The sequence below is a fragment of the Cetorhinus maximus genome, chromosome 16, assembly GCF_964194155.1.
Source record: "Cetorhinus maximus chromosome 16, sCetMax3.hap1.1, whole genome shotgun sequence".
Classification (NCBI taxonomy): domain Eukaryota; kingdom Metazoa; phylum Chordata; class Chondrichthyes; order Lamniformes; family Cetorhinidae; genus Cetorhinus; species Cetorhinus maximus.
This window is the reverse complement of record NC_135894.1, coordinates 37,144,496-37,168,827: the sequence shown is the minus strand read 5'-3', so window position 1 is coordinate 37,168,827 and position 24,332 is coordinate 37,144,496. Positions and strand designations below refer to the sequence as shown.

The 24,332-nt window shown below is 45.8% G+C and overlaps 1 protein-coding gene across 3 annotated transcripts in view; it reads right to left on the bottom strand.

The window, feature by feature from the left end:
• Positions 1 to 24,332, bottom strand: part of nme7 (NME/NM23 family member 7) — a 191,276-nt gene that overhangs the window by 85,179 nt on the left and 81,765 nt on the right. For all 3 annotated transcript variants that reach the window (XM_078559682.1, XM_078559683.1, XM_078559684.1), the window contains exon 7: positions 14,601 to 14,665. In XM_078559682.1, the coding sequence (XP_078415808.1) occupies positions 14,601 to 14,665 (65 nt within the window). The remainder of the gene's footprint in view (positions 1 to 14,600; positions 14,666 to 24,332) is intronic.

Here is a 24,332-nt window from a genome sequence, read left to right as displayed (position 1 = left end):
CTGTACCCTCTACAGAGCAATTATGTCCTTCCTGTAATGTGGTGACCAGAACTGTATGCAGAGGTCCAGCTGTGGCCTAACCAGCATTTTATACAGTTCCAGCATTACGTACCTGCTTTTGTATTCTACACCTTGTCCAGTAAAGCAAAGTGTTCCATATGCCTTCTTTGCCACCTTATCTACCTGTCCTGTCACCTTCAGGGGCCTGTGGGCATGCACTTCAAGGTCTCTCAATTCCTGTACTCCTCTCAATATCCTTCTGATTATTGTGCATTTTCTTGCTTTGTTTTCCCTCCCAAAATGCTTTACCTCACACTTCTCCAGTTTGAATTCCATTTGCCACTTTTCCACCCACTCAACCAAATTATTGATATCATCTTAGAATTCCCAGCTATCCTCTTCACTATCAACTACACGGCCAATTTTTGTGTCATCTGCAGATTTCCCAATTATGACTCCAACATTTAAGTCCAAATCATTAATATATACTACAAACAGCAAGGGACCCAACACTGAGCTCTGTGGAATGCCACTGGAAACGACTTTCCATTTGCAAAAATATCGGTCGATCATTACTTTGTTTCCTGTCACTGAGCCAAATTTGGATCCAACTTGCCACATTCCCCTGTATCCCATGGACTTTTCTGACCAGTTGCCATGTAAGACCTTGTCAAATGCCTTATGAAGATCCATGTAGAACACATCCACTGCACTACCCTCGTCAATCCTCCTTGTTACTCCTCAAAAAATTCAAGTTAGTAAGACACGACTTTCCCTTAACAAAACCATGCTGACTACCCCTGATTAATCCATGCCTTCCTGAGTGACAGTTTATTCTGGCTCTCAGAATTGATTCTGATAATTTTCCCACCATGAAAGTCAGACTGACCTGCCTATAATTAATCAGCCTATCCCTTACACCCTTTTTAAACAATGGTACAATGCTTGCAGGCCTCCAATCCTCTGGCACCTCACTTGTATCTGGTGAGGTTTGAATAATGATCCTCAGGGCATCCGCTATTTCCTCCTTGGCTTCCTTTAACAGCCTGGGGTACAGTCCATCTGGCCCTGGTGATTTATCCACCTGTAAATATGCCAGTCCCTCCAATACTTCTCTTATTATGCTTATTGTATCTAATATTTCACACTCCTCCTCATTAACTAGAATGTCTGCATCATCCCTCTATTTTGTGAAGACAGAGACAAAGTGAATGAACTCATAAATTAGTAAATTTTGCTTCCACATTAAAGAAACCTAAAAAAGTGTGTAAAGCACAATTAAACATCTCTACTTCCAACAAAACAAGCACAACCTTTCACTGCAATATCAGAAAAGACATAAGGCTGAATTTTGCCCGTGTCATTCGATTTCACATTAGGCGGGTCAATTAAGGCCCACCCACTGAGAGACGCAGCTCGTCACTGGCCTTGAAGGGCCGAGCGGGAGCGGGGGCCTGTTAGCCACCGGGCCCAATGGTGACCCGGCGGCCGGTATAACGAAGGCCCAGGCAGACCCAGAAAGGCTGCCAGAGAAGCACATCTGGCTGCCGCTCGTCCCATGCATTTGAGTGCGGCTGCAAACGCCAGGCAGGAGGGGCAGGTTGGGTGGGCACTCGCCCCCCCCACCCCCCTTTTCCAATGGGTGTCTCACCATCCTCCTGGAGGAGGTGGCTGCCAGGAGGGACACTCTTGTCCCTAGAGATGGAAGGAGAAGGCCATCGCACCTCACCAAGAGGGCATGGGAGGAGGTGGCAGCCCGGGTGAGCAGCCATGATGTGGTGTGGCGCACTTGGATGCAGTGCCGGAAGTGCTTCAGTGACCTGCTGCACTCAGGAAGGTTGGGTACTGTGTTGGCATGGGTCAGTGCGCAGAAGTGTTAAGGTATGGCTGGCCCCCCACTGTGGACCTCAGGGATGCTAAACTGTCAATCACGCTGGAGCTGGCCAAGGGGGTGAAGCCCTGGCTGCTTGGACTGGTTGCCTTGCGGCTCGAGGGCCAAGACTCGGATGTGCCCTGCGATGTGTTCTTCAGCTAAGGATGGCCAGGCTATAATGGTGCTGCAAGTAAAGAGTGGACTAATCAATGCTCCTCTGTTCTTTCAGGAGCAGACAAGCCATAGCCAAGCAGAGAGGGCATGAACAGGCCCACCCAACCTGCTGCTGCTCTCCTGGTTCGAGCACGATGCCCTTGAGCTGGAGAGCTGGCACACTCCCCATGTAACCGGGCATGGAGAGGTGGGGGTGCCAGACAAAGGTAAGAGCGCAGCACACAGAGGTGAAACTCTCAGATTGTGCAACCATTCTACTGCAGTCTCCTCATTGATGTGAGCCTCAAATCTGGAGTCCCCATTGATCACTGGAAGATGATGGCACCCTGAAGCAGGTCTCCACTGTCTCACCAGGATGCCTGGCATGTATAGTGACAAAGTGATGACTTTAACTAATGACTTGTCCTTCTTTTCCCTTTTAGGTTCTACAGCAGGCGTCCCATCCGTAGACCTCGAAGGGTCATCCCTGGCGCCAGAGGACCACCGGTCACAGTCACCTGCGTCACACCTGCTCTCTGAAGTAGACACCAGTGCAGAAAGCAGCACCTTGGTGGGCATTAATTCAGCAGCTTTTATGCTGGTGCACATTGGTGAGGGTATTTCACACTTTCTTGAGGTGCAGATGGAGGCAGAGTGCGCCCAGGGCGCCGGCAGTCGGAGGCAGGCTGGGGACCAGGGCAAAGGCTGATGATGAGCCTCTGGAGTCGTCCATTAGGCCGCAGATGCTGAATGTCCAGCAAGGTGTGCGGGACCATCTTGTGGCGATCCATGAGAGTATGCATGCCATGGTGTCCGTGATGGAGGAGTCCATGCAGAGCATGAGCACTGCGTTGACCGTCATGGGTGAGCGCACTGCCTCCTCCATTGAGAGAGTGGAAACTCATGGAGATGCAGTTCAAGGGACAGAATGAGGGGTTCCTGGGGTTGCACTTGGATCTGCAAGCCCTTGCACAGGCACTGACATCAGGTGGTCAGTGCCATTGTGGGAGATGGATGAGGTACTCAGTATCCTTGCTAGGTGCCTGTCCATTGATGGTGAGCAGGGAGGTCCACAGCAACCTCCGTGGTTGGCGCACGAGCTGCCTGTCGTCTCTGTGAGCTCCTCTCAGGGCGCTCAGGATGACGGCAGCAGCTCCTCCGCCCCTCTGCCAGTGACCGTTGCATATGATGAGGCTGCGGCGACCGGGGAGATGCCAGCCTTGGTACTGGCCACTCCCTCCCAGGCGGAGCCAGCACAGGCTTCACTGGCCAGAGGACGACCGCCTAGGTCATCAAGGCTAACAAGACAGCAGGGTCAGCAGGCTGTCTCCAATGCCAGTGCCAGCGAGGGCACCTAGATGTAGCATTCGCAAGCATAAATTAAAGGCACCATGAGCACAAGAGGGACAGGTCATGGGTGATTTTAGGTCCATTGATGTTTAGTTAATATATACTGGTTTGGGACTTAAGACCAGAGAGTTGGTTTAAATAGCCTGTACATGTCAAAATAATAAAAATCTGTTTTTGTCATCATGGCCTGAGTATGGTGCAGGTTACGCCAGTGTGTAACGCTGGACATACATGGCTCTAAACTTTATTGCACAGGTACTGAGTGTTCTTTAAGTTCTTTAAGTTTAATTAAGTTAGTAAGAAACGACTTTCACTTAACAAAACCATGCTGACTATCCCCGATTAATCCATGCCTTTCTAAGCAACAGTTTATTCTGGCTCTTAGAATTGATTCTGATAATTTGCCCACCACCGAAGTCAGACTGATCCGGGATGGAGGAGGCAGCCCTGGCATGCGTTTGAAGCTGGTCTTTGGTAGCATGGCTGAACAAGCGTTGGATCAAGACATCCCTGGTGTCCCTGCCTCCCTGGATGTTACCGAGGTCTGGCTCCACACCCTCAGCATTCTACTCACTGTACTCATCTTCCGACTCACCACTGGATTCATCATCTGAGGCCTGTGCAGCTGCGTCAAGATCTTCTTCCTCGAATGGGTCCCCCTTTGCCAGTGCCAGGTTGCGGAGAGCACAGCATGTAACCACGATCAGTGACACCCACTCTGGGGATATTGTAGTTCTCTCCCTGAACGGTCCAGGCATCAGAAGCGTACCTTGAGAAGACCTATGAGCCTCTCTACCACCTCCCTTGTGTACTGTAACGCTTCTCTGCCTCTCTTCTTGGGTGGCGGATGTCAATGTATAAATAACTGCACTGCATGGCAATCACCTTGTTAAAGATAATTGCTAGTTAAAAAGGTGATGGGTATTGATTATCCCATCTAAACAGAATAAGAAGATACAGCTGGAACGCTTTGTGTGGAAGCGACTTGGAAGTCAGTAGCACCGAGGAGCTGTCTTGAAAATAAACTAGCTTGAACCAAAAGACCAGCCTCGATTAATTCTTCCACTACAACCTCTTATTGTGAATAAGCTGGTAGCAGAGGGTGAACTTTAAGCTTTGGTGATTGATTGCTGTATATGAAGCTTTTTGACTCAATCCTCTGAGAAAAAAAAAGTGTACTTTTGCTGACAATTTAAGCTACGGTATGGCGGAAGGACGGTGCAAAATCTCAAGCTTTGACTATCCAACAATTTTTTCTAACTCTGAACCTTATTAACAATGGAAGGCTAGAGTTCAAATGTGGACCCGGGTTACTTCCATACCCCGGAAGAAGCTTTGATGTTATCATTACCAGCCAAAATTAAGATAAGGAGTAAGGTATTTTCAGACTGGAAAGTGGATCATTTGGATCATGAAGGGTGATTAAACCCTCTGTTACAATTTTTGGATAAGTTTTACAAAAAGGATGAGTTCCTGGAAGCATATGAAGCTTGGATGATCTTTGATAGGTTTAGACGATCAGTCCATGGAAGAATATATCATGGATTTTGATAAATGGTACAGGAGACTACAGGGGTTTGATCTTGAAATTCCAGAATCAGTATTGGGGTTTAAATTACTGGATTGTGCTTGCATTTACCACGTTGATGGTCTTTTAGCACTAACAGAGGTACAATTCCAGGGGAAAGAATCTCTCCTAGATCAAATGGCTGCTGCCCTAAAAATATTTCTGGGGAAGCGGTCATTCCCTGCCACTCTCTGAGCAAATGTGAAGAACTATGCTGTGAAACAAAGGATAGAGGATTCAATGGTGGCCGAATTTCAAGGTCCAACAAATATTAGACGAAGATTCCAATATAAAGATGGGGTTAATAACAAGAGGTCTGAAAATGGTCCTAACCCTAGCCAATTTGAGAGTTGGGACAAAAAGCATGTCTGGGACGGTGACCGTAGGCATTTAAACCCATAAAATGCACGGGGAATGGTTAATCGGTGTAATTCCCAGTGTCATTACACAATGAACTGCCCACAGCGAAGGAATCGCGTTTTTGAAATGACCCACAAGGCAGATTCATCTCAAACTGAAAATGATGATGGTGACTGCCATAATAGAATTACATTGATCACTGAGAGTTTAAATCCAGTGATGAGTATCTTGATGGTAGATTCCTTCAACTGTGCAGTTCTGGACTGTGGTTGCAATTCTACAGCGTGTGGCATGGACTGGCTTAACTGCTATCTGGGGTCTCTCGATGAGGCAGACCAGTGGAAGGTCAAGGAGTATGAAAGCTCTACCTGCTTCAGGTTCAGAGATGACAATACATTAACTTCCAAATGGGTGGTCCTCCCTTGTAAGATAGCAGGGATCAATCTGTTTATCAGTACTAATGTGGTTTATAGCGTGATATCGCTATTGTTAAGCCGATCTATGATGAAGAAGGCTCAGATGACGCTAGATATGAAGAATGGTAGAACGGTCGTGTTTGGAAAAAACGTGTATCTACATTTTACTCGGTCAGGCCATTACTGCTTGCCACTAAGGAAGCCAGAGATTTCTCATCAAAAGGTTCATGAAGTTTTGTTAACTGCTGAGAATAAGAATTTGGTGGACAAAAAGAAGATAATTTGGAAATTACATAGACAGTTTTCGTATCTGGCACCACAGAAACTGAAGACTCTACTTCAAGGTGCGGGACTGGTCGATAAAGGATACGATGATCAGAGATTGAACAAATCTCTGCTCAGTGTGAAATTTGTTTTAAATATCTCAAGACACCACCACGTCCTATTGTGAGCTTGCCACTAGCGAGGGAGTTTAACGATGCAGTGGCAATGGGCTTGAAAGTTTGGGACAAGGATAGGGGTATTTTTTTACTACACTTCATAGATATGGCAACCAGATTTAGCCTATCCACTGTAATACATAGTAAAGACAAAAGGACCATTGTCAATAAGGTCATGGAGAAATGGGTAGGAACAGGATTAAGAACACCAACAAAGTTCATCAAAGACAATGGTGGGGAATTCGCCAATGAGGAATTTCTAGATATGTGCGAAAACTTAAACATCATAGCACACTGTAGCTGAGAGTCCGTTTAGTAATGGTGTTTGCGAAAGAAACCATGCAGTAACAGGCAATGTTACATAAAATATTGGCTGATCAACCAGATTGTAAATTGCAAACGGCGCTAGCATGGACGATGCACGCAAAGAACTCTTTGCAAATGGTTGGGGGGTACAGAGCGCACCAGTTGGTGTACGGAAGAAATCCGAAGTTGCCTTCGGTGTTATCGGATGCTCCTTTTGCTTTAGAAGGGACTAGCATTAGCTCCACCTTTTCTGCTCATCTGAACGCTTTGCATTCGGGCAGAAAAGCTTTCATTAAAGATGAAGTTTAGGAGAAAATTCGGCAAGCCCTGCAGCACCACATAAGCCCATCAGGAAAACAGTTTAGACAAGGAGACATGGTATATTATAAAAGGGAAGGCTGGGAAGAGTGGCGAGGACCTGGCAAGGTAATAGGGAGCGATGGGGAAGTAGTAATTGTGCAACACGGCAATCAAACTGTTAGGGTACATTCTTTGCGGTTAATTGCAGGTTCTGAACAGGACATAGAAAGCAAGGATGCACCATGCACTTCACATACACACACAAACTGGGTAGTTACGAGGAGCAGACGACAGCAAATACAGAGTTGACTGATTTTGAACAAAGTAACACTAAGGTACAGGAAAACGCTATTCGTCCAAAAGGGCAACTACCCAAAGTAGGAACAAAGGTAACATACGCGCCAGAAGAAAACAGTGTGTGGAGGGATGCCACTATCACAGGGAGAGCAGGAAAGGCCACTGGTAAATACAAACATTGGCTAAATGTGCAGGATGAAGAACAGGAGACAAGACCTGTGATTGGCAAACCGAGATGAAGATGTGGAAACCCAAAAAGCACAGTATGAGTTCTGACAGTGAACCAGAAAGTGGTTGTGACCCTAGAAAAAAAATCATGGACTTGCAAACGGGGTTCCACTTGTGTGGGAGAAAGATCATATGGTAGTAGTCCAGAAAGGGAGAGAAATGTGAGTAGAGGCCGCTTAACAAGAACGAGGGCTTGAGAGCAAGCTAGGAATCTCAATTGAAGTAGAAGTCCTTATTGCCGAGAGATTTTAGTAGCTGCTAATAAATTGGAAAATAAGCTGATAAAGGAAGCCAAACGGAAAGAGTTGGAAAGTTGGAAGCAATTTGGAGTATATTCTGAAATGCCTGACACAGAGGACAGCCAGCTTTCTCTCAGATGGATCTGTACAGAAAAGGTACAAATAAGGCCAAAGCGAGGTTAGTAGCCCGGGGCTTTGATGAGAGACTTGGGGATCAGGATGTCTGTGGACTTGCCTACTGTGGGGAAAGTGAGTTTGAATATTTTTTTTTAATTTTTTGGCATCCCATTCCTGGGAGTGCAAATTAATTGATATAAAGGCTGTGTTTTTACAGGGGGAGAAGTTTCAAAGGGAAGTTTTTTTGAAACCACCCAAAGAAGCCAGTGATGTAGAAGGAAAGCTGTGGAAATTAAACAAGTGCGTTTATGGGTTGAATGATGCATCAAGAATATGGTATCTTTCCTGTTGAAAACCTGTTGCATTCAGTTAAAGGCAGACCTCGCGGTGTTCTACTGGTACCATAAGGAGAAGCGAGCTGGAATCTTGATCCTGCATGTTGATGATTTCCTATGGGGAGGCTCTGTAGAATTTGAATAACGGGTAATTGAGAAGATAAAGAAGGAATTCAAAGTCGAAGTCAGGCTTCAGGAGCCTTTAAATACATAGGCTTAGACATTAAGCAGAGCAAGTTAGGAGTGTTCATTGAATGAAAAGTGTCACTGAAAAAACGCTAAGAATAGACCTAACCAGCAAAAAAGAAATGTTAGAGAGAAGAGATATCTCTAAGATACAAAGGGTTGACACAAGTCACCAACTATTAGACTGTTTTACGAAAATAAGTGCCTGCTCTAAGAAATTATTAAATGTATTGAAAGAGGGACGTCTTATGTTATAATAGAGTCATAGAGGTCTACAGCAGAGAAAAAGGCCCTTCAGCCCATCGAGTCTGCACCAGTCAAACAAGTACTATTCTAATCCCATTTTCCAGCACTAGGCCCATAGCCTTGTATGTCATGGCATCACAAGTGCACATCCAAATCCTCCTTAAATGTTATGAGGGTTTCTGCCTCTACCACCCTTTCAGGCAGAGTGTTTCAGATTCCCACCACCCTCTGGGTGAGAAAATTCTTCCTTACATCCACTCTAAACCTCCTGCCCCTTACCTTAAATCTATGCCCCCTCGTTACTGATCCCTCCACCAAGGGGAAAAGTTCCTTCCTGTCTAGCCTATCTATGCCCCTCATAATTTTATACACCTCAATCATGTCCCCCCTCAATCTCCTCTGCTCCAGGGAAAATAACCCCACTCTATCCAATCTCTCCTCATAACTAAAACTCTCCAGCCCAGGCAACATCCTGGTAAATCTCCTCTGCACTGTCTCTAGTGCAATCACATCCTTCCTATAATGCGGATTCCAGAACTGCACGCAATACTCTAGCTGTGGCCTAACCAGCGTTTTATACAGTTCCAGCATAACCTCCCTGCTCTTATATTCTATGCCTCAGCTAATAAAGGCAAGTACCCCATATGCCTTCTTAACCACCTGTCCCGCTACCTTAAGGGACCAGTGGACATGTACATCAAGATCCCTCTGATCCTCAGTACTTCCCAGGGTCCGACCATTCATCGTGTATTCCCATGCCTTGTTTGTCCTGCCCAAGTGCATCACCTCACACTTATTTGGATTAAATTCCATTTGCCACTGATCAGCCCATCTAACCAGCCCGTCTATATCCTCCTGTAATCTAAGGCTATCTCCCTCACTATTTACCACCCCACCAATTTTCGTGTCATCTGTGAACTTACTGATCAAGCTTCCTACATTCAAGTCTAATTCATTTATATATACCACAAACAGCAAGGGACCCAACACCAATCCCTGTGAAACCCCACTGGACACAGGATCCAGTCACAAAAACACCCCTCGACCATCACCCTCTGCTTCCTGCCACTCAGCCAATTCTGGATGCAATTTGCCAAATTGCCTTGGATCCCATGGGCTCTTACCTTCGTTATCAGTCTCCCATGCAGGACCTTATCAAAAGCCTTGCTGAAGTCCAAGTAGACTACGTCAAATGCATTGCCCTCATCTACATACCTGGTCACCTCTTCGAAAAATTCAATCAAATTGGTCAGGCAGGACCTCCCTTTAACAAAACCATGTTAACTGTCCTTGATTAGTCCCTGCCTCTCCAAATGTAGATTAATTCTGTCCCTCAGAATTGCTTCCAATAGTTTCCCCACCACTGAAGTTAGACTGACTGGCCTGTAGCTCCCTGGTTTATCCCTTCCTCCCTTCTTGAATAACGGTATCACATTGGCTGTCCTCCAGTCCTCTGGCACCTCTCCTGTGGCCAGAGAGGTATTGAAAATTATTGCCAGCGCCCCTGCTATCTCCTCCCTTGCCTCACTCAACAGCCTGGGATGCATTTCATCCGTAATGAAATTTTTAAAAATTATTTTTTATTTTTTAAATTGTTTATATATATTTGGTGAAGGAAATACGGGACCTATGGATGTGGAAACACGTGACATTATTTCCTTCTGTTTGTTTCAAAAATTTAATTTCATTTTTTTTCAAAGCTCTAATTTAAAAAGAAGAGGGGAATCTCTCAATGTATAAGTAATCACACTGCATGGCAATCACCTTGTTAAAGACAATTGCTAGTTAAACAGCTGATGGGTATTGATTATCCCATCTAAACAGAACAAAAAGATACAGCTGGAACACTTTGTGGAAGTTACTTGGGAGTCAGTAGCACTGAGGAGCTGTCTCGAAAACAAACTAGCTTGAAACAAAAGACCAGTCTGGATTAATTCTTCTACTACAACCTCTTATTGTGAATAGCAGTGGAGAGGCGTCATGAGCCACCTCTTCAACGGATAGCCGTTGTCACCCAGCAGCCATTCATCCAGCTGGGCTGGAGCACTGAAGAGCCTCGGCACCTGGGAGTGTCTCAGGATGTACATGTCATGGGAGCTGTCAGGGTACCTTACGCACACTTGCAGAATCTGCATCCTGTGGTCACACACTATCTGCACGTTCATGGAATGAAATCCTTTCCTGTTTACAAAGACACTGGGTTGACCGGCTGGTGCCTTGATGGCCACATGTGCGCAGTCAATGGCACCCTGGACGCGGGGGAACCCAGCAATCGCTGCAAAGCGCCTGGCTCATTCAGTCTGGCTGGCCTTGTCTGCACGATAAAGAATAAAGAGCTTCGGGCGCCAGCTTGACGCAACTGTGGACAGCCGATTGGGAGACTTCACACAGATCCTCCACTGATCCACTGGCATAGGGTGTCCACCCACACAGTCGGAGCTGATCTCAGGCCCAATCATCTGGCAAATGGAGGTGACTGTCTCCCTTGAGAGATGGAGCCTCCTTCGGCATTGCACCTCAAACATATTGAGGTATCAGCATTGTCGCCTGTAAACCCTGGCAGTGGTATTGTGGTGTCTTCTGCGGCTCCTTCCGCCTTGGACTACCTGCTGGCCCTGCGCCTCTCCTCCCTCAGGTCCCTCCCCTGGAAGCTGCATAGGGGCACGTGGCCTCCTCTCCCTTCTGTCCCTGTCTTCCCCCTCAGAGGAGGTGCCTCCAGCTGAAACCACAATCCCCATTACCAGGGAAAGGAAGGCTTTGTCTGATACCTGGAAGGGTCCATATGATCTGAATCCTCTGGAGGCCTGGCAGACAGCAATGAGACCTGAAATGAGGCCTGGAAATGCTAAGAATGAAGCCTCAAACAGAGATGAAACTGCCAAATACCAATAAGCAACCAGCTGCAAACTGTCTCCAAAGCTCCTCGCTACTCACACCGGCAATGCTGCCGACCATTTTTATCCCGCCCTTCGATAAGGTTTGAGGAAACGTTGGCTGGCCACCTGCCCCTTTTGCCCATGCAACGAGCAGAAAATCGCACAGGCAATGAAAACTCTCAGACAATTGCACTGTTAAGGGCCTTAAGTGGCCTGCTAATTAATGGCAGGCGCCACTCCGGCACCCACAGGCACCCGACGAGTGAATATCATTGGGATACTCGTCCGCGTCATCACGCACTATTTTATTCTCGTTTGGGTTGCGCGCACACCCACCCGACAAGGGAAAAATTCTGCCCATAGAACTTTAAGAAACAACTACAGCAGGCAAATTCACGCATCTTAGGAGAGGTGAGCTCACTGCCATTTTAATTTTGGTATGGGGTCTCATTAAGGTACATCTACTTCAGTAGTAGCCACCATTCGTCCAACCTGCGTTCTTGCCACAAAAGGCAAAATGCTCATAAGGTGCATGATATCCCAATTTCAGACCTTCAGAGTATCTATTCACTGTATATACAAATACACTAAATGCACACAAAGCCAATTCTCACTCCAAAGTTTGGAAACTTGTTATATTCTGTCAGTCATCAGGACAGTAAAATGGGGGAATCCGTGAAGGCTGACAGTCTCCAGTCTCTTGTCCCTTCCTGCACCTGGATCCTAACAGGCAGTCCTTCCTGCAAAATCCATTCCTTACCCACCAATTCCATCCCTCTCCCTGGCCCCTGTCTGAAGCTGAACCAGGTAGTTCTCAATCTTAACATTTTATTCAGCTCCAAGATGAGCGTTCAACCACCTATCTGTTCCACCATCAAGACCACCTGCTCCCAACTCAAGCACATCGCCCGTCTTCAACCCTGCTCGGCTCTTCTGCTGCTGAAACCGTCACCCATGTCTTTGTTACCTGTAAACTTGACTATTATAATGCTCTCTTGCTGACCTCCCATGTCTCACCCTCCAAAACCTAAGCTCATCAAAAGCTTGCTCATGTCCTAATTTGCACAAATTCCCTTCACCCATCACATCCGTGTTTGCTGACCTACATTGCACGACTGGGAGCTAATGTCGCGATTATAAAGTTCTGATGCCTGTTTTCAAATTCCTTCATGATCTAACCCCTGTAATCTCCCCCAGCCCTACAACTCTCGGAGACCTTTGCTCTGCTCCAATTTTGACCTCTTGCTCATCCCCGATTTGAATCATCCCACCATTTGAGGCTCTGCCTACAGCTCTAGAATTTTCTCCCCTCATCTCTCTACCTCTTTCCTCTAGGATGTTCCTTAAAAATTACTTCTTTCACCACCTGGCTTAATATCTCCTTATGTGGCTCAGTGTCAAATTCTGTTTGTTAATGCCCGTGTGAAGGACCTTGGGACTTTAATGGCATTAATGGTGGACAGTGGCTCCCTGGTGTATTTGTCATGGCAACGTCTCAACCAATCAGAGGTAACTTATCAACCAATCAGCACCCCTTTTCTCATGCATTACAGCATGCTGTTCCCCTTGAAATTTGGCGTTCTTGTGAGCTATCCTCATGAGTGCAAGACAAAAAGCTTCAACAGCACGTCTCTTTTTTTCAGCAAATTACTCAAGTTCTGTACTACCAAATGACTAAATGTAAGTTGTTTACGGCAGTTTGGAATTGAATTTCATGAGTATTTGCTTCTCAAAATTGTAAATGAATGACCCTCACTATTATTTATGTTCATTTCACGCCTCAGGAGAAACAGCAAAATGTAGATAAGATGTTTGAAACTACAGATAGTGTGTAGTAGCAGTTAGGAAGGAACTTATGGGCTTTGGCAGTAGTGTGAGGCATCCTAATCTTAGGTAGTATTATAGAGTATTTCTGAGTTCAGTAGAACTGAGGTGAGTGTGTTAGAGCTTTGCAGTACTGCAGTGGAATAAGATTTGATTTAATGGTGGAGCAGTAACTGGAATAATTGGAAGAGTGTCCTGAAATCTGGAAGGATAGCTAATTTTGTGGTATGGAGCTGTGAAATTGTGAAATGTCTTAGAGCATTATGGGATAGGATCCATTCTATTGGGAGTCTGCCAGTATTGTTGGGGCTGAAATCTGCTAGGATAAAGAGGAAGAGGGTCAATTAGAAATAAGGGTCAGAACTTTGAAATCAAGACATTACATGACTGTGAGCCAATGTATGTCATCAAGCACAGGCGCGAAGGGCGAACAGGACTTTGTGCGAATTAGGACATGGGCAAACCTTTAGTGACCTTAGGTTTATGCAGGGTGGAAGATGGGAGATCAGCAAGAGAGCATTGTAATAGTCAAGCCTACAGGTAACAAAGGCATGAGTGAGGGTTTCAGCAGCAGAAGAGCTGAAGCAGGGTTGAAGACAGGTGACATTATGGAGGTGGGAACAGGTGGTCATGATAATGAAGCAGTTACGTGTTTGAAAACTCAACTCACGGCTGACTAAAATGCCATGGTTGTGAGTAATATCATTCAACTTCAGACAGTGGCCAGGGAGAGGGATGGAGGTGGTGAGTAGGGAATAGAGTTTGTTCCAGGACACAATGACAATGCCTTCAGCTTTCCCAATATTTAGTTGGAGGAAATTTCAACTCTTCTAGTACTGGATATTGGAAAATAGTGTGACAAAGTAAAAGCAATGGAAGGGTCAAGAGAGCCAGTGATGAGTTAGAGCTGGGTGTAGTCAGCATACACATGGAAACTGATGCTGTGTTTTCAGAATGAGGTTGTTGAAGGGCAGCATGTAGGTGAGAAGTTGAGTGATGACTGTCAAATGAGTATCCTGGGGTTCTCTGCAATGGCTAGCTTCCTCAAAATACAGGGTGCTATTAACTACACTCTTTTTGCAAGGGACTTTGTCAGTTACAAGTGATTCCTCTCTATCAATATGTAGCTTGTATGTGATCACAAAACACAGACCATGCTTGGTTCCAAGGCAGCTGCCACGATGCTTTCATCTCAAGATATTCTTACATTTCCAAAGAATCTTGGAGGATGATTGTATGTGGATCACTCCCTTTTACCATGGTTCATTAAACCCATTCACAACCTACCCTGCCCGAACAGATGAAGTATACCAAGAACCATATAGGAATGATCGATTCACAATACGGATTGTATTGTGCCATGATAGGACCGGAGGCTCCTGGCAATATATCCCAGGAAAGTCTCCCAACTAATTGTGTCCCACACAGTTTCACACATAAAATTACTTTTAAATATAGTATTTTTACAAAATAATGAGTCTGCTTACCAATTGAAATGCAGTAAATTTAAATCCCCGTTCTTCAATGGCATCCAAAATCTTTCCAAGCAGACCTATAAATATAAAAGTTAAAAGTGACAGAATTCTCAGAAAATTCAACAATAGTTCACTAATTTTGTTTTAGAAAATAAAATCAATGAGTAAATTTGAAAATTACTTCATCAGATATAATTATTTAATACCAGCTCTAGATTTTCTCTTCTCCTCTTCAAGATGCTGACTCATACAGTTTCATAGGGCCCAAAGGTCAACAGGTTCCTCAATCAAATGGTCATTCTTCATGTTTGAGCATAAACGGTGAATGTCACAAGTTATTTTCATCTGAAAGAGCATCACAGCTGAGCCCAATCCCACCCTTACCTAAGGACCACAAAGTGGTCCCTGGGCACCAATCAGGGAATCCAAGCAGATATTCCCTTCTGTAGCCCATAAGTGCTGAGGGAAATTATTTCATCTTGAACAGGATTGAAGGTGACCAAGGTGAAGACATTTTAAAGTTGCATTTACCTTAAGAGTTCATTTTTCTCCATTCCCTTTTCCCTTCCTCTCTAATGTTGACTTCTGCATACTTTCAATAGGGATCATTTGACAGTGACCAGATCTAGTAACTCAAAACTGGGCACCCATGAGGCGCTGTGGGACATCAGCAGCAGCAGAATTGTATACGACCACAATCTGTAACCTTTTGGCCTTGCATACCCCCCACTCTACCATTACCATCAAGCTGAGGTATCAACCCTGGTTCAATGAAGAGTGCAGAAGGGTATGCCAGGAGCAGCACCAAACAGACCTAAAAATGAAGTCTCAACCTGGTGAAGTTACAACACAGGACTACTTGCATACCAAACAGCATGCAATAGACAGAGCTAAGCAATCCCACAACCAACAGATCAGATCTAAGCTCTGCAGTCCTGCCATTGCAGTCCAGTCGTAAATGGTGGTGGACAACTAAACAACTCACTGAGGGAGAGGGCTCCACAAATACCCCCATCCTCAATGATGGGGGGAGCCCAGCATATCAGTGCAAAAGACAAGACTAAAGCATTAGCTACAATCTTCAGCCAGAAGTGCCGGGTGGATGATCCAATCTTGGCCTCCTCCTGAGCATCCAGCGTAACAGATGCCAGACTTCAGCCATTTCGGTTCACTACACGTGATATCAAAAAACGGCTGAACACACTGCAATACTGCAAGAGCTAAGGGCCCTGACAACATTCCGGCAATAATACTGAAGACCTGTGCTACAGAGATAGCCATACCCCCAGCCAAGCTGTTCCAATACAGCTACAACACTGGCATCTAACTAGCAACGTGGAAAATTGCCCAGTTCCAACCTGTCCACAAAAAGCAGGACAAATCCAACCCAGCCAATTACTGCCCCATCAGTTTACTCTCGATCATCAAAGTGATAGAAGGTGTCATCGACACTGTTATCAAGCAGCACTTACTTAGCAATAACCTGCTCACTGATGAAAACAAAAACAGAATTACCTGGAAAAACTCAGCAGGTCTGGCAGCATCGGTGGAGAAGAAAAAAGTTGATGTTTCGAGTCCTCATGACCCTTCAACAGAACTGAGTATAGTTAGGAGAGGGGTGAAATATAAGCTGGTTTAAGGCGGGCGGGGGGAGAGAGAAGTTGAGGGGGGGGTGGGGTGGTTGTAGGGACAAGCAAGCAGTGATAGGGGCAGATAATCAAAAGATATCACAGACAAAAGGATCAAAGAGGTGTTAAAGGTGGTGATATTATCTAAGAAAATGTGCTAATTAAGAATGGATGGCAGGACACTCAAGGTACAGCTCTAGTGGGGGTGGGGTGGAAAGACTGACAAGGTATTAGTTGTAGATTTTAAAATAATGGAAATAGGTGGGAAAAGAAAAATCTATATAAATTATTGAAAAAAACAAAAGGGAGGGGGATGAAACGGGGTGGGGATGGGGGGAGGGAGTTTAAGATCTAAAGTTGTTGAATTCAATATTCAGCCCAGAAGGCTGTAAACTGCCTAGTCAGAAGATGAGGTGCTGTTCCTCCAGTTTGCGTTGGGCTTCACTGGAACAATGCAGCAAGCCAAAGACAGACATGTGAAGTTTGACTTCCGCCAGGGCCACTCAGCTCCTGACCTTATTACAGCCTTGGTCCCAACATGGACAAAAGAGCTGAACTCCAGAAGCGAGAGTGACTGCACTTGACATTAAGGCAGTATTGGACAGAGTATGGTACCAAGGAACCCTAGCAAAACCAGAATCAATGAAAATAAGGGGGAAAACTCTCCACTGGTTTTAGTCATACCTAGCACAAAGGAAGATGGCTGTGGTTGTTGGAGGTCAATCATCTCAGTCCTAGGACTTCACTGCAGATCTTTCTCAGGGTAGTGTCCTGGGCCAAACCACCTTCAGCTGTTTCATCAAAGACTTTCTCTCCATTATAAAGTCAAAAGTGGGGATGTGCGCTCATGATTGTGCAATGTTCAGCACCATTCGCGACTCCTCAGACAATGGTAACAAAGATAACAAAAAGATAAAACTAAAAGCTCTCTATCTGAACGCACGTAGCATTCATAACAAAGTAAATGAATTGATAGTGCACATTGAATAAATATGATTGATAGCCATTACGGAGACGTGGTTGCAAGATGACAAGCATTGGATCCTGTATATTGAGGGGTATATGACGGTCAAGAAGAATAAGAAGCTAGATAGAGGTGGAGGGATAGCACTGTTAATTAAGGATGACGTTGACCTTGGTTCAGGAGATTAGGATGTAGAATCGGTTTGGATAGAGATGAGAAATAGCAGGGGAAAGAAGTCACTGGTGGGAGTGGTCTACAAGTCCCCTAAGAGTAACCACAATGAAGGACAAAGTATACAAGAAGAAATATTGTGTGCTTCTGATAAAGGGACAGCAATAATCATGGGTGATTTTAATCTACATATAAGCTGCAAAAATCAGATTGGCAGTAGTAGCACGGATGAGGAGTTCATAGAATGCTTTCAAGGGAGTTTCTTCGAGCAGCACGTTCTGGAACCAACCAGACAGCAGGTTGTATTAGACTTGGTATTGTTTAATGTGACAGGATTAATTAATCACCTCAGGCACCCCTAGGTAGCAGTGACCACAATATGATTGAATTTTACATCGGTTTGAAAGGGAGGAGAGTGGGTTTAAGACTAGTATTTTAAACTTAAATAGGGGCAATTATGTGGGCATGAAAGCTGAGCTAGCTGAAGTGGACTGGGATTCTGGAGATTAGATTAATAGAGAAGCAGTGGCAGACATTTAAGAGGATATTTCAAAATACTCAGAATAAGTATATTCCAACTATAAAGAAAAATTCTAAGAGGAGGACCCACTATCCGAGGTTAACTAAAGAATTTAAGGAGGAGAGTGTGCTAAAGAAGGTAGCACTGCGCATTGGGCCAAAGAAGAACCTTCATACATTTGCACCATAGAGGAAAGTGGATGCGAGGCCAGAGGGAGGGCACCAAGCCAGGAGTTAGAGGCAGTGTGCAGTGTGCACCGGCGGGGGAGGTGGAGGATGATAACCAGGTTTTATCCTGAGTAAGGGTCAACTGACTGCATGGTTACATCTAAATATGACTGAAAAACAATGCAAAAGGAGGCTCAGGTTAAGCTGGTCAATATACATGGCATGGTACAAATTTTGAACCACAGTCTGCTGATCCTCGTGCTCTGTCAGTAGCTGTCAAGGTTACCATGGCTCTGAATTTTTATGCAGCTGGCTCTTTCCTGGGCTCTCTAGGAGAACTCTGCAGAATATCACAGTCAGCCGCACACAGCTGCACCAAGGCACTAACTAATGCCCTCTTTGTTCACTGCGGGGGGAGTGGGGGGAGCACATTCACTTCCCACTGGATATGGCATCTCAAACACAGAGAGCCAAGGGGTTTGCACTATTAGCAGGCTTCTCTCAGGTGGAGGGGGTTATTGACTGCATCCATGTCGCCATAAGGGCTCCAACTCATCAACCTGACGCCTTTGTGAACCAAAAATCCTTCCACTCCCTGAATGTGCAGGTGGTGTGTGATCACAGCAAGGTGTCCCTGCATGTCTCCATACGATACCCTGGTAGCTGCTACAACTCAATACTGAGGAATTCCCAAATGCTTCAGCTTTTCAAACACTGACACAGATCCGTGGTTGGCTTCTGGGGAATAAGGGGTAGGTAGCCCCTTAAGGAGGTAGCTAATGGCCTCCTTTAGACAGCCACAAACAGAGCCCAAACAGATCTAAAACAGCGATGTGGTGACCCAGAGTACAACAGAGCAGGCTACTGGCATTCTCAAAATGCGCTTCAGGTGCCTTGACCACTCAGGAGTAGCTCTATAGTATCCACTGCAAGGGTATCCCAAATAGTAGTGATGTGCTGCATGCTGCACAATTTTTCAGTGGAGGGGTCTACAACTGGAAGGGGAAGAAGCAGCACCCAGAGCTGCAACATCTGAGGAGGAGGTCAATGAGAAAGATGAGGAGGAGGAGGAGAAGGCACCCCATGTTCATTCTCAAGAATCTGGTGCGGGAGGAGGAAAAGGGCAGCAATGGCAGAGCAACTGAGAGGCAGGCCCATATAGCCACAGCTGATCTTTTGCAGGGGGGTGTCATCGCCAGAAGCATCCTAATCCAAAATAGATCCACCTAGGGTCCCAAGAGGTTACCATCAGCCAGTCCCTGGTGAGCATCTTCCACATAATAAACCTTTAACATTGAAGCCACAGTTCCTCAGGGATATGCCCATCTCCAACAAGGGAGAAAGTCAACAGCAAATAATTTCAGTCAATTACATAAATTGACTGAATTTACCATCACAAACATAACCCTTGGCCTCAAGATATTGCACAAACACAACTTAAGAATTCCTTCACATTTCTGCCAATGGCCGTCAAAGAGGCAGCAAAATCTCCAACCTGTGCATACTCAAACCATCCTCTGTATGCTGAGGGTGCCAGTAGGAAGCATGACTGCACACCAAATAGCTTCACACCCAATAAGTGTGATCGTATGTGCTAACAGAACTGCAGCTAATGCAAATGGCACAGGGTGAGCACACAGCTGTGCTAGACCAGCTCCTTGAATTAATTTCTGCATGATCCTTGCACCTCCATGGTCCAGTTTCAGGAGTGTGCAAACCCCTGCAGCGTGCAATGCTCCCTTAAACCTCAGCTCCCTTACCAAACCACAGCCTCGACCATCTGGAAGACAAAAGCTTCCCGTGTAATTGGGAGACCACACAAGTACTCTTCCCTTGAGCAAACATCTTGGCCTGTGGAATAACCACTTAGCTGACTGCATAACACTCACATGCAGATGACCGCCTTGCACCCAGCACTCATGTTTGAAGTGCACCTGATGAACTGCATCCGATCGTCGAGTTTGATCATTGAGCCTCCCTTAAAGTCAATCGTTGATGGACAATAACTGATTCACAACGCTTGAGCCTGAATTTTTCGCTCACTGGGCGCGTGCGATCGGCGGGCCCAGGAGCAGACGGGAAACAGGCCCCCGACCGCGAATTCACGCTGGCTGGCCAATTAACGGGCAGCCAACTTAAGACACGCACTGAAAAGCTCAGTGCTGCCGGGGTGGGGGTGAGAAGAGAGAAGAATGGCAAGGGTCTTTTTCCAGATGGCAGGCGGTGACTAGTGGTGTACCGCAGGCATCAATGCTTAGATCAGGAAATGCAATATTTCCAAGTTTGCTGATGATACAGATCTGGGCGGGGTTGTGAGTTGTGAGGAGGATGCAAGGATGCTTCAGGGCAATTTAGACAAGTTGTATATGTGGGCAAACACATGGCAGATGCAGTATAATGTAGATAAACGTGATATGCTTTGGTGTGAAAAACAGAAAGGCAGAGTATTATTTAAATGGTGATATATTGGGAAATGTGGATGTACAAAGGGACCTGGATGTCTTTGTACACCAGTCAATGAAAGTAAACAGGCAGGTGCAGCAAGCGATTAGGAAGGCAATTGGTATTTTGGCATTCATTGCAAAAGGATTTGAGTTCAGAAGTAGGGATGTCTTACTGCAGTTATACAAGCCTTGGTGAGACTACACCTGGAGTATTGTGTGCAGTTTTGGGCTCCCTACCTAAGAAAGGATCATACTTTCCATAGAGGGAGTGCAGCGAAGGTTCACTAGGCTGACACTGGGGATGGCAGGACTCTCGTATGAGGAGATAAAAACAAAAAACTGCGGATGCTGGAAATCCAAAACAAAAACAGAATTACCTGGAAAAACTCAGCAGGTCTGGCAGCATCGGCGGAGAAGAAATGAGGAGAGATTGGTTCAACTGGGCCTGTATTCACTAGAGTTTAGAAGAATGAGAGGGGATCTGATCTAACGGTGCTAGACAGACTAGATGCAGAGAGGATGTTTCCCCTGGTTGGGGAGTCTAGAACCAGGGGCCACAGTCTCAGGATACAGGGCAGGCCATTTAGGAATGAGATGAGGAAAGATTTCTTCACTCAGAGGGTGGTCAACCTGTGGAATTCTCTACCACAGAAGGCTGTGGAGGTTGGGTCATTGAGTATATTCAAGAAAGAAACTGATAATTTTTTGGATATTAGGGGCATCAAGAGATATGGAGAGAAAGCGAGAATATGGCATTGAGATACAGGATCAGGCAAGATCATACTGAATGGCGGAGCAGGCTCAAAGGGCTGAATGGCCTACTCCTGCTCCTAGTTTCTATGTTTTTCTATGTGACGGTGTCACCGCAGGTGCGGGTGAGCACTTCCACTGAGGTCCCTGAAAGCAGACAACTGCCTCAGGGAGCTGCAGACATCCAAATAATAAAAGAAAGCACAAAAATGCAGCAAAAAACGTCCATGCAGCACAATCAAGCACCTGAAAGCATAACTCATAAAAATGTTGTCCCCAGATATTTCTTTTTATTTTATTGCCTAACAGAGATTTCATCCCACCCTTGGATGAGGTTTCATCAAAAATGTAAAGGCTGCCTGGCTGATTGGCCTGCCCGCCAACCAAAAGGTTGGACAGGACACAAAAAAAATTGCTGACAATTGCGCCGTTAATGGGTTTAATTGCACGCTTAATTGTTGGCGGGTGCTCTTCCGAGTGCCGTGCGTGCCCGCTGAGTGAAATATCGCACAAGTGCACGATGACACTGGGACACTCGCCCTATATCATCTCATGCGATTTTACGCCCGTTCGGGTCAGGCACCCGCCCGTGGAACTAAAATTCTGCCCTTGGTGTACTGCTGCCTTATTTGTAGAACCAAAAAGGATGAAGCCTTCCAATATAAAAACAGAAAATGCTGGAAAAATTCAGTAGCACCTGTGGAGAGAGAAACAGAGTTAACATTTCGAGTCTATATCACTTTTCAGAGATAAAAAGAGGTAGAAATGTGATAGATTTTATAGTGTTTAAGAGGGGGTGGAGCAGGCGGAGTAAAATAGATAGTCAGGGATAGGTGGGAGCTCAGGAGAGATTTGACAAAGATGTCATGGAAACAAGACAAAGGGAGTGTTAATGGTTGTGTTAAAGACTAAAGAAGGTGCTGATAATAGCATAAAAGTAAGAAAGCAGAATGTTAATAGCAGAACAAGGGTCAGCATTCTGTGAAAGCAAATGATAAGAACAAGTGACAGATGGCCTTGTGGTGGTGGGTGGTGGGTTTGGAGAAAAAAATTGGATTAAAAAAAGGGTCAAGGTGGAGGAGAGTGTTCAAGGTCTAAAATTGTTGAACCCAAAGTTAAGTCCAGAAGGCTGTAAAGTGCCTAATTGGAAGATGAGGTGCTGTTCCTCCAATTTGCATTGGGCTTCACATTGTAACAGGCCAAGGATGGACATGCGGGCATGAAAACAAGGTGGTGAGTTGAAATGGCAAGCAACAGGAAGGTCTGGGTGTTGCTTGCGGACTGAGTAAAGGTGTTCCGCAAAGCAGTCACCCAGTGTGTGTTTAGTCTCTCCAATGTAGAGGAGACCGCGTTGGGAGCAGCAGATATAGTAGACCAAATTGAAGGAAGTGCAAGTGAAGCACTTCTTCACCTGAAATGAATGTTTGGAGCCTTGGACAGTGAGGAGAGAGGAGATAAATGGGCAAGTGTTGCACCTTCTGCGGTTGCAGGGGAAGGTGCCATGGGAAGGGAATGAAGAGTTGGGGATGATGGAGGAGTGGGCCAGGGTGTCCCGGAGAGAACAGTCCCTACGAAATGCTGACGGGGGGTGAGGGGAAGATGTGTTTGGTGGTGGCATTATGCTGGAGTTGGCAGAAATGGCAGTGGGTGATCCTTTGAAAGCGGAGGCTGGTGGGGTGAAAAGTGAGGACAAGGGGGACCCTATCATCATGGTTCTGGGAAGGAGGGAAAGATGTGAGAGCAGAGATGTGGGAGATGGGTCGGATACAGTTGAGGGCCCCGTCAACCACAGTGGGGGGAACCCTCAGTTCAGGAAAAAGGGAGACATGTCAGAAGCGCCATTTTGGAACGTAGCATCATCAGAACAGGTGTGACGGAGGAGGAAGGAAGTGGGAGAATGGGATGGAGTTCTTACGGGAAGCAGGGTGTGAGGAGTTGTAGTGGAGGGTTCCCCCACTGCCCCCACCCCCCAACCCCGTGGTTGACAGGGCCCTCAACCATGTCCAACCCATGTCCTGCACTTCTGCCCTTATCCCTTCCCTTCCAGAACGAAATTAGGATCCCCTTGTCCTCACTTTTCACCCCAACAGCTTTGCATTCAAAGGATCATCCTTCGTCATTTCTGCCAACTCCAACATGATACCACCACCAAACACATCTTTCCCTCAACCTCCTGTCAACATTCCGTAGGGACCGTTCTCTCCATGACATCCTGATCCACTCCTCCATCACCCCTGCCTCCTCATCCCCTTTCCGTGGCATCTTCCCCCGCAATCGCAGAAGGTACAACACCTGCCCCTTTACCTCCTCCCCCCTTACCATCCAAGGCCGAAAACATTCATTTCAGGTGAAGCAGTGCTTCACTTGCACCTCTTTCAATTTGGTCTACTGTATTTGCTGCTCACAATGTGATCTGCTCTGCATTGGGGAGACTAAACACAGATTGGGTGACCATTTTGCAGAACACCTTCGCTCAGTCCGCAAGCATGACCCAGACCTTTCTGCTGCTTGCCATCGCAACTCACCATCTTGCTCTCATGCCCACATGTCCGTCCTTGACTTGCTACAATGCTCCAGTGATTTTTTGTGGCCCATTTTGCTCCACCTGCTCCGCCCCCCTCTTAAACAGTATAAAATCCATCACATTTCTACCTCTCTTTAGCTCTGAAGAGTCGTATGGACTTGAAACGTTAACTTGGTTTCCCTCTCCACAGTTGCTGCCAGACCTGCTGAGTTTTTCCATCATTTCCTGTTTTTATTTCAGATTTCCAACATCCACAGTATTTTGCTTTTGTTGAAGCCTTCCAATGCCTGACATATATGTCATATCTTTGCTCCTGATGATGTCATTGCGAGGTAGACCTCATCATGCAGTCTTCACTGTTACTGGTAAAAATAGCCTTCAAGTTGCTAACACTGTCATTGAGGTTTTTGGTGTACAAAAGCAGACCGAGACATCTTTGACTGTATTGATGTCACAGAATCACAGGATTGTTACAGCGCAGGAGGCAGCCATTTGTCCCATCAAATGTAAATACACATCCATACATTGTAAATACAAAGTGCATAATAGTGATATGTGCAAAGTGATAGTGTAACT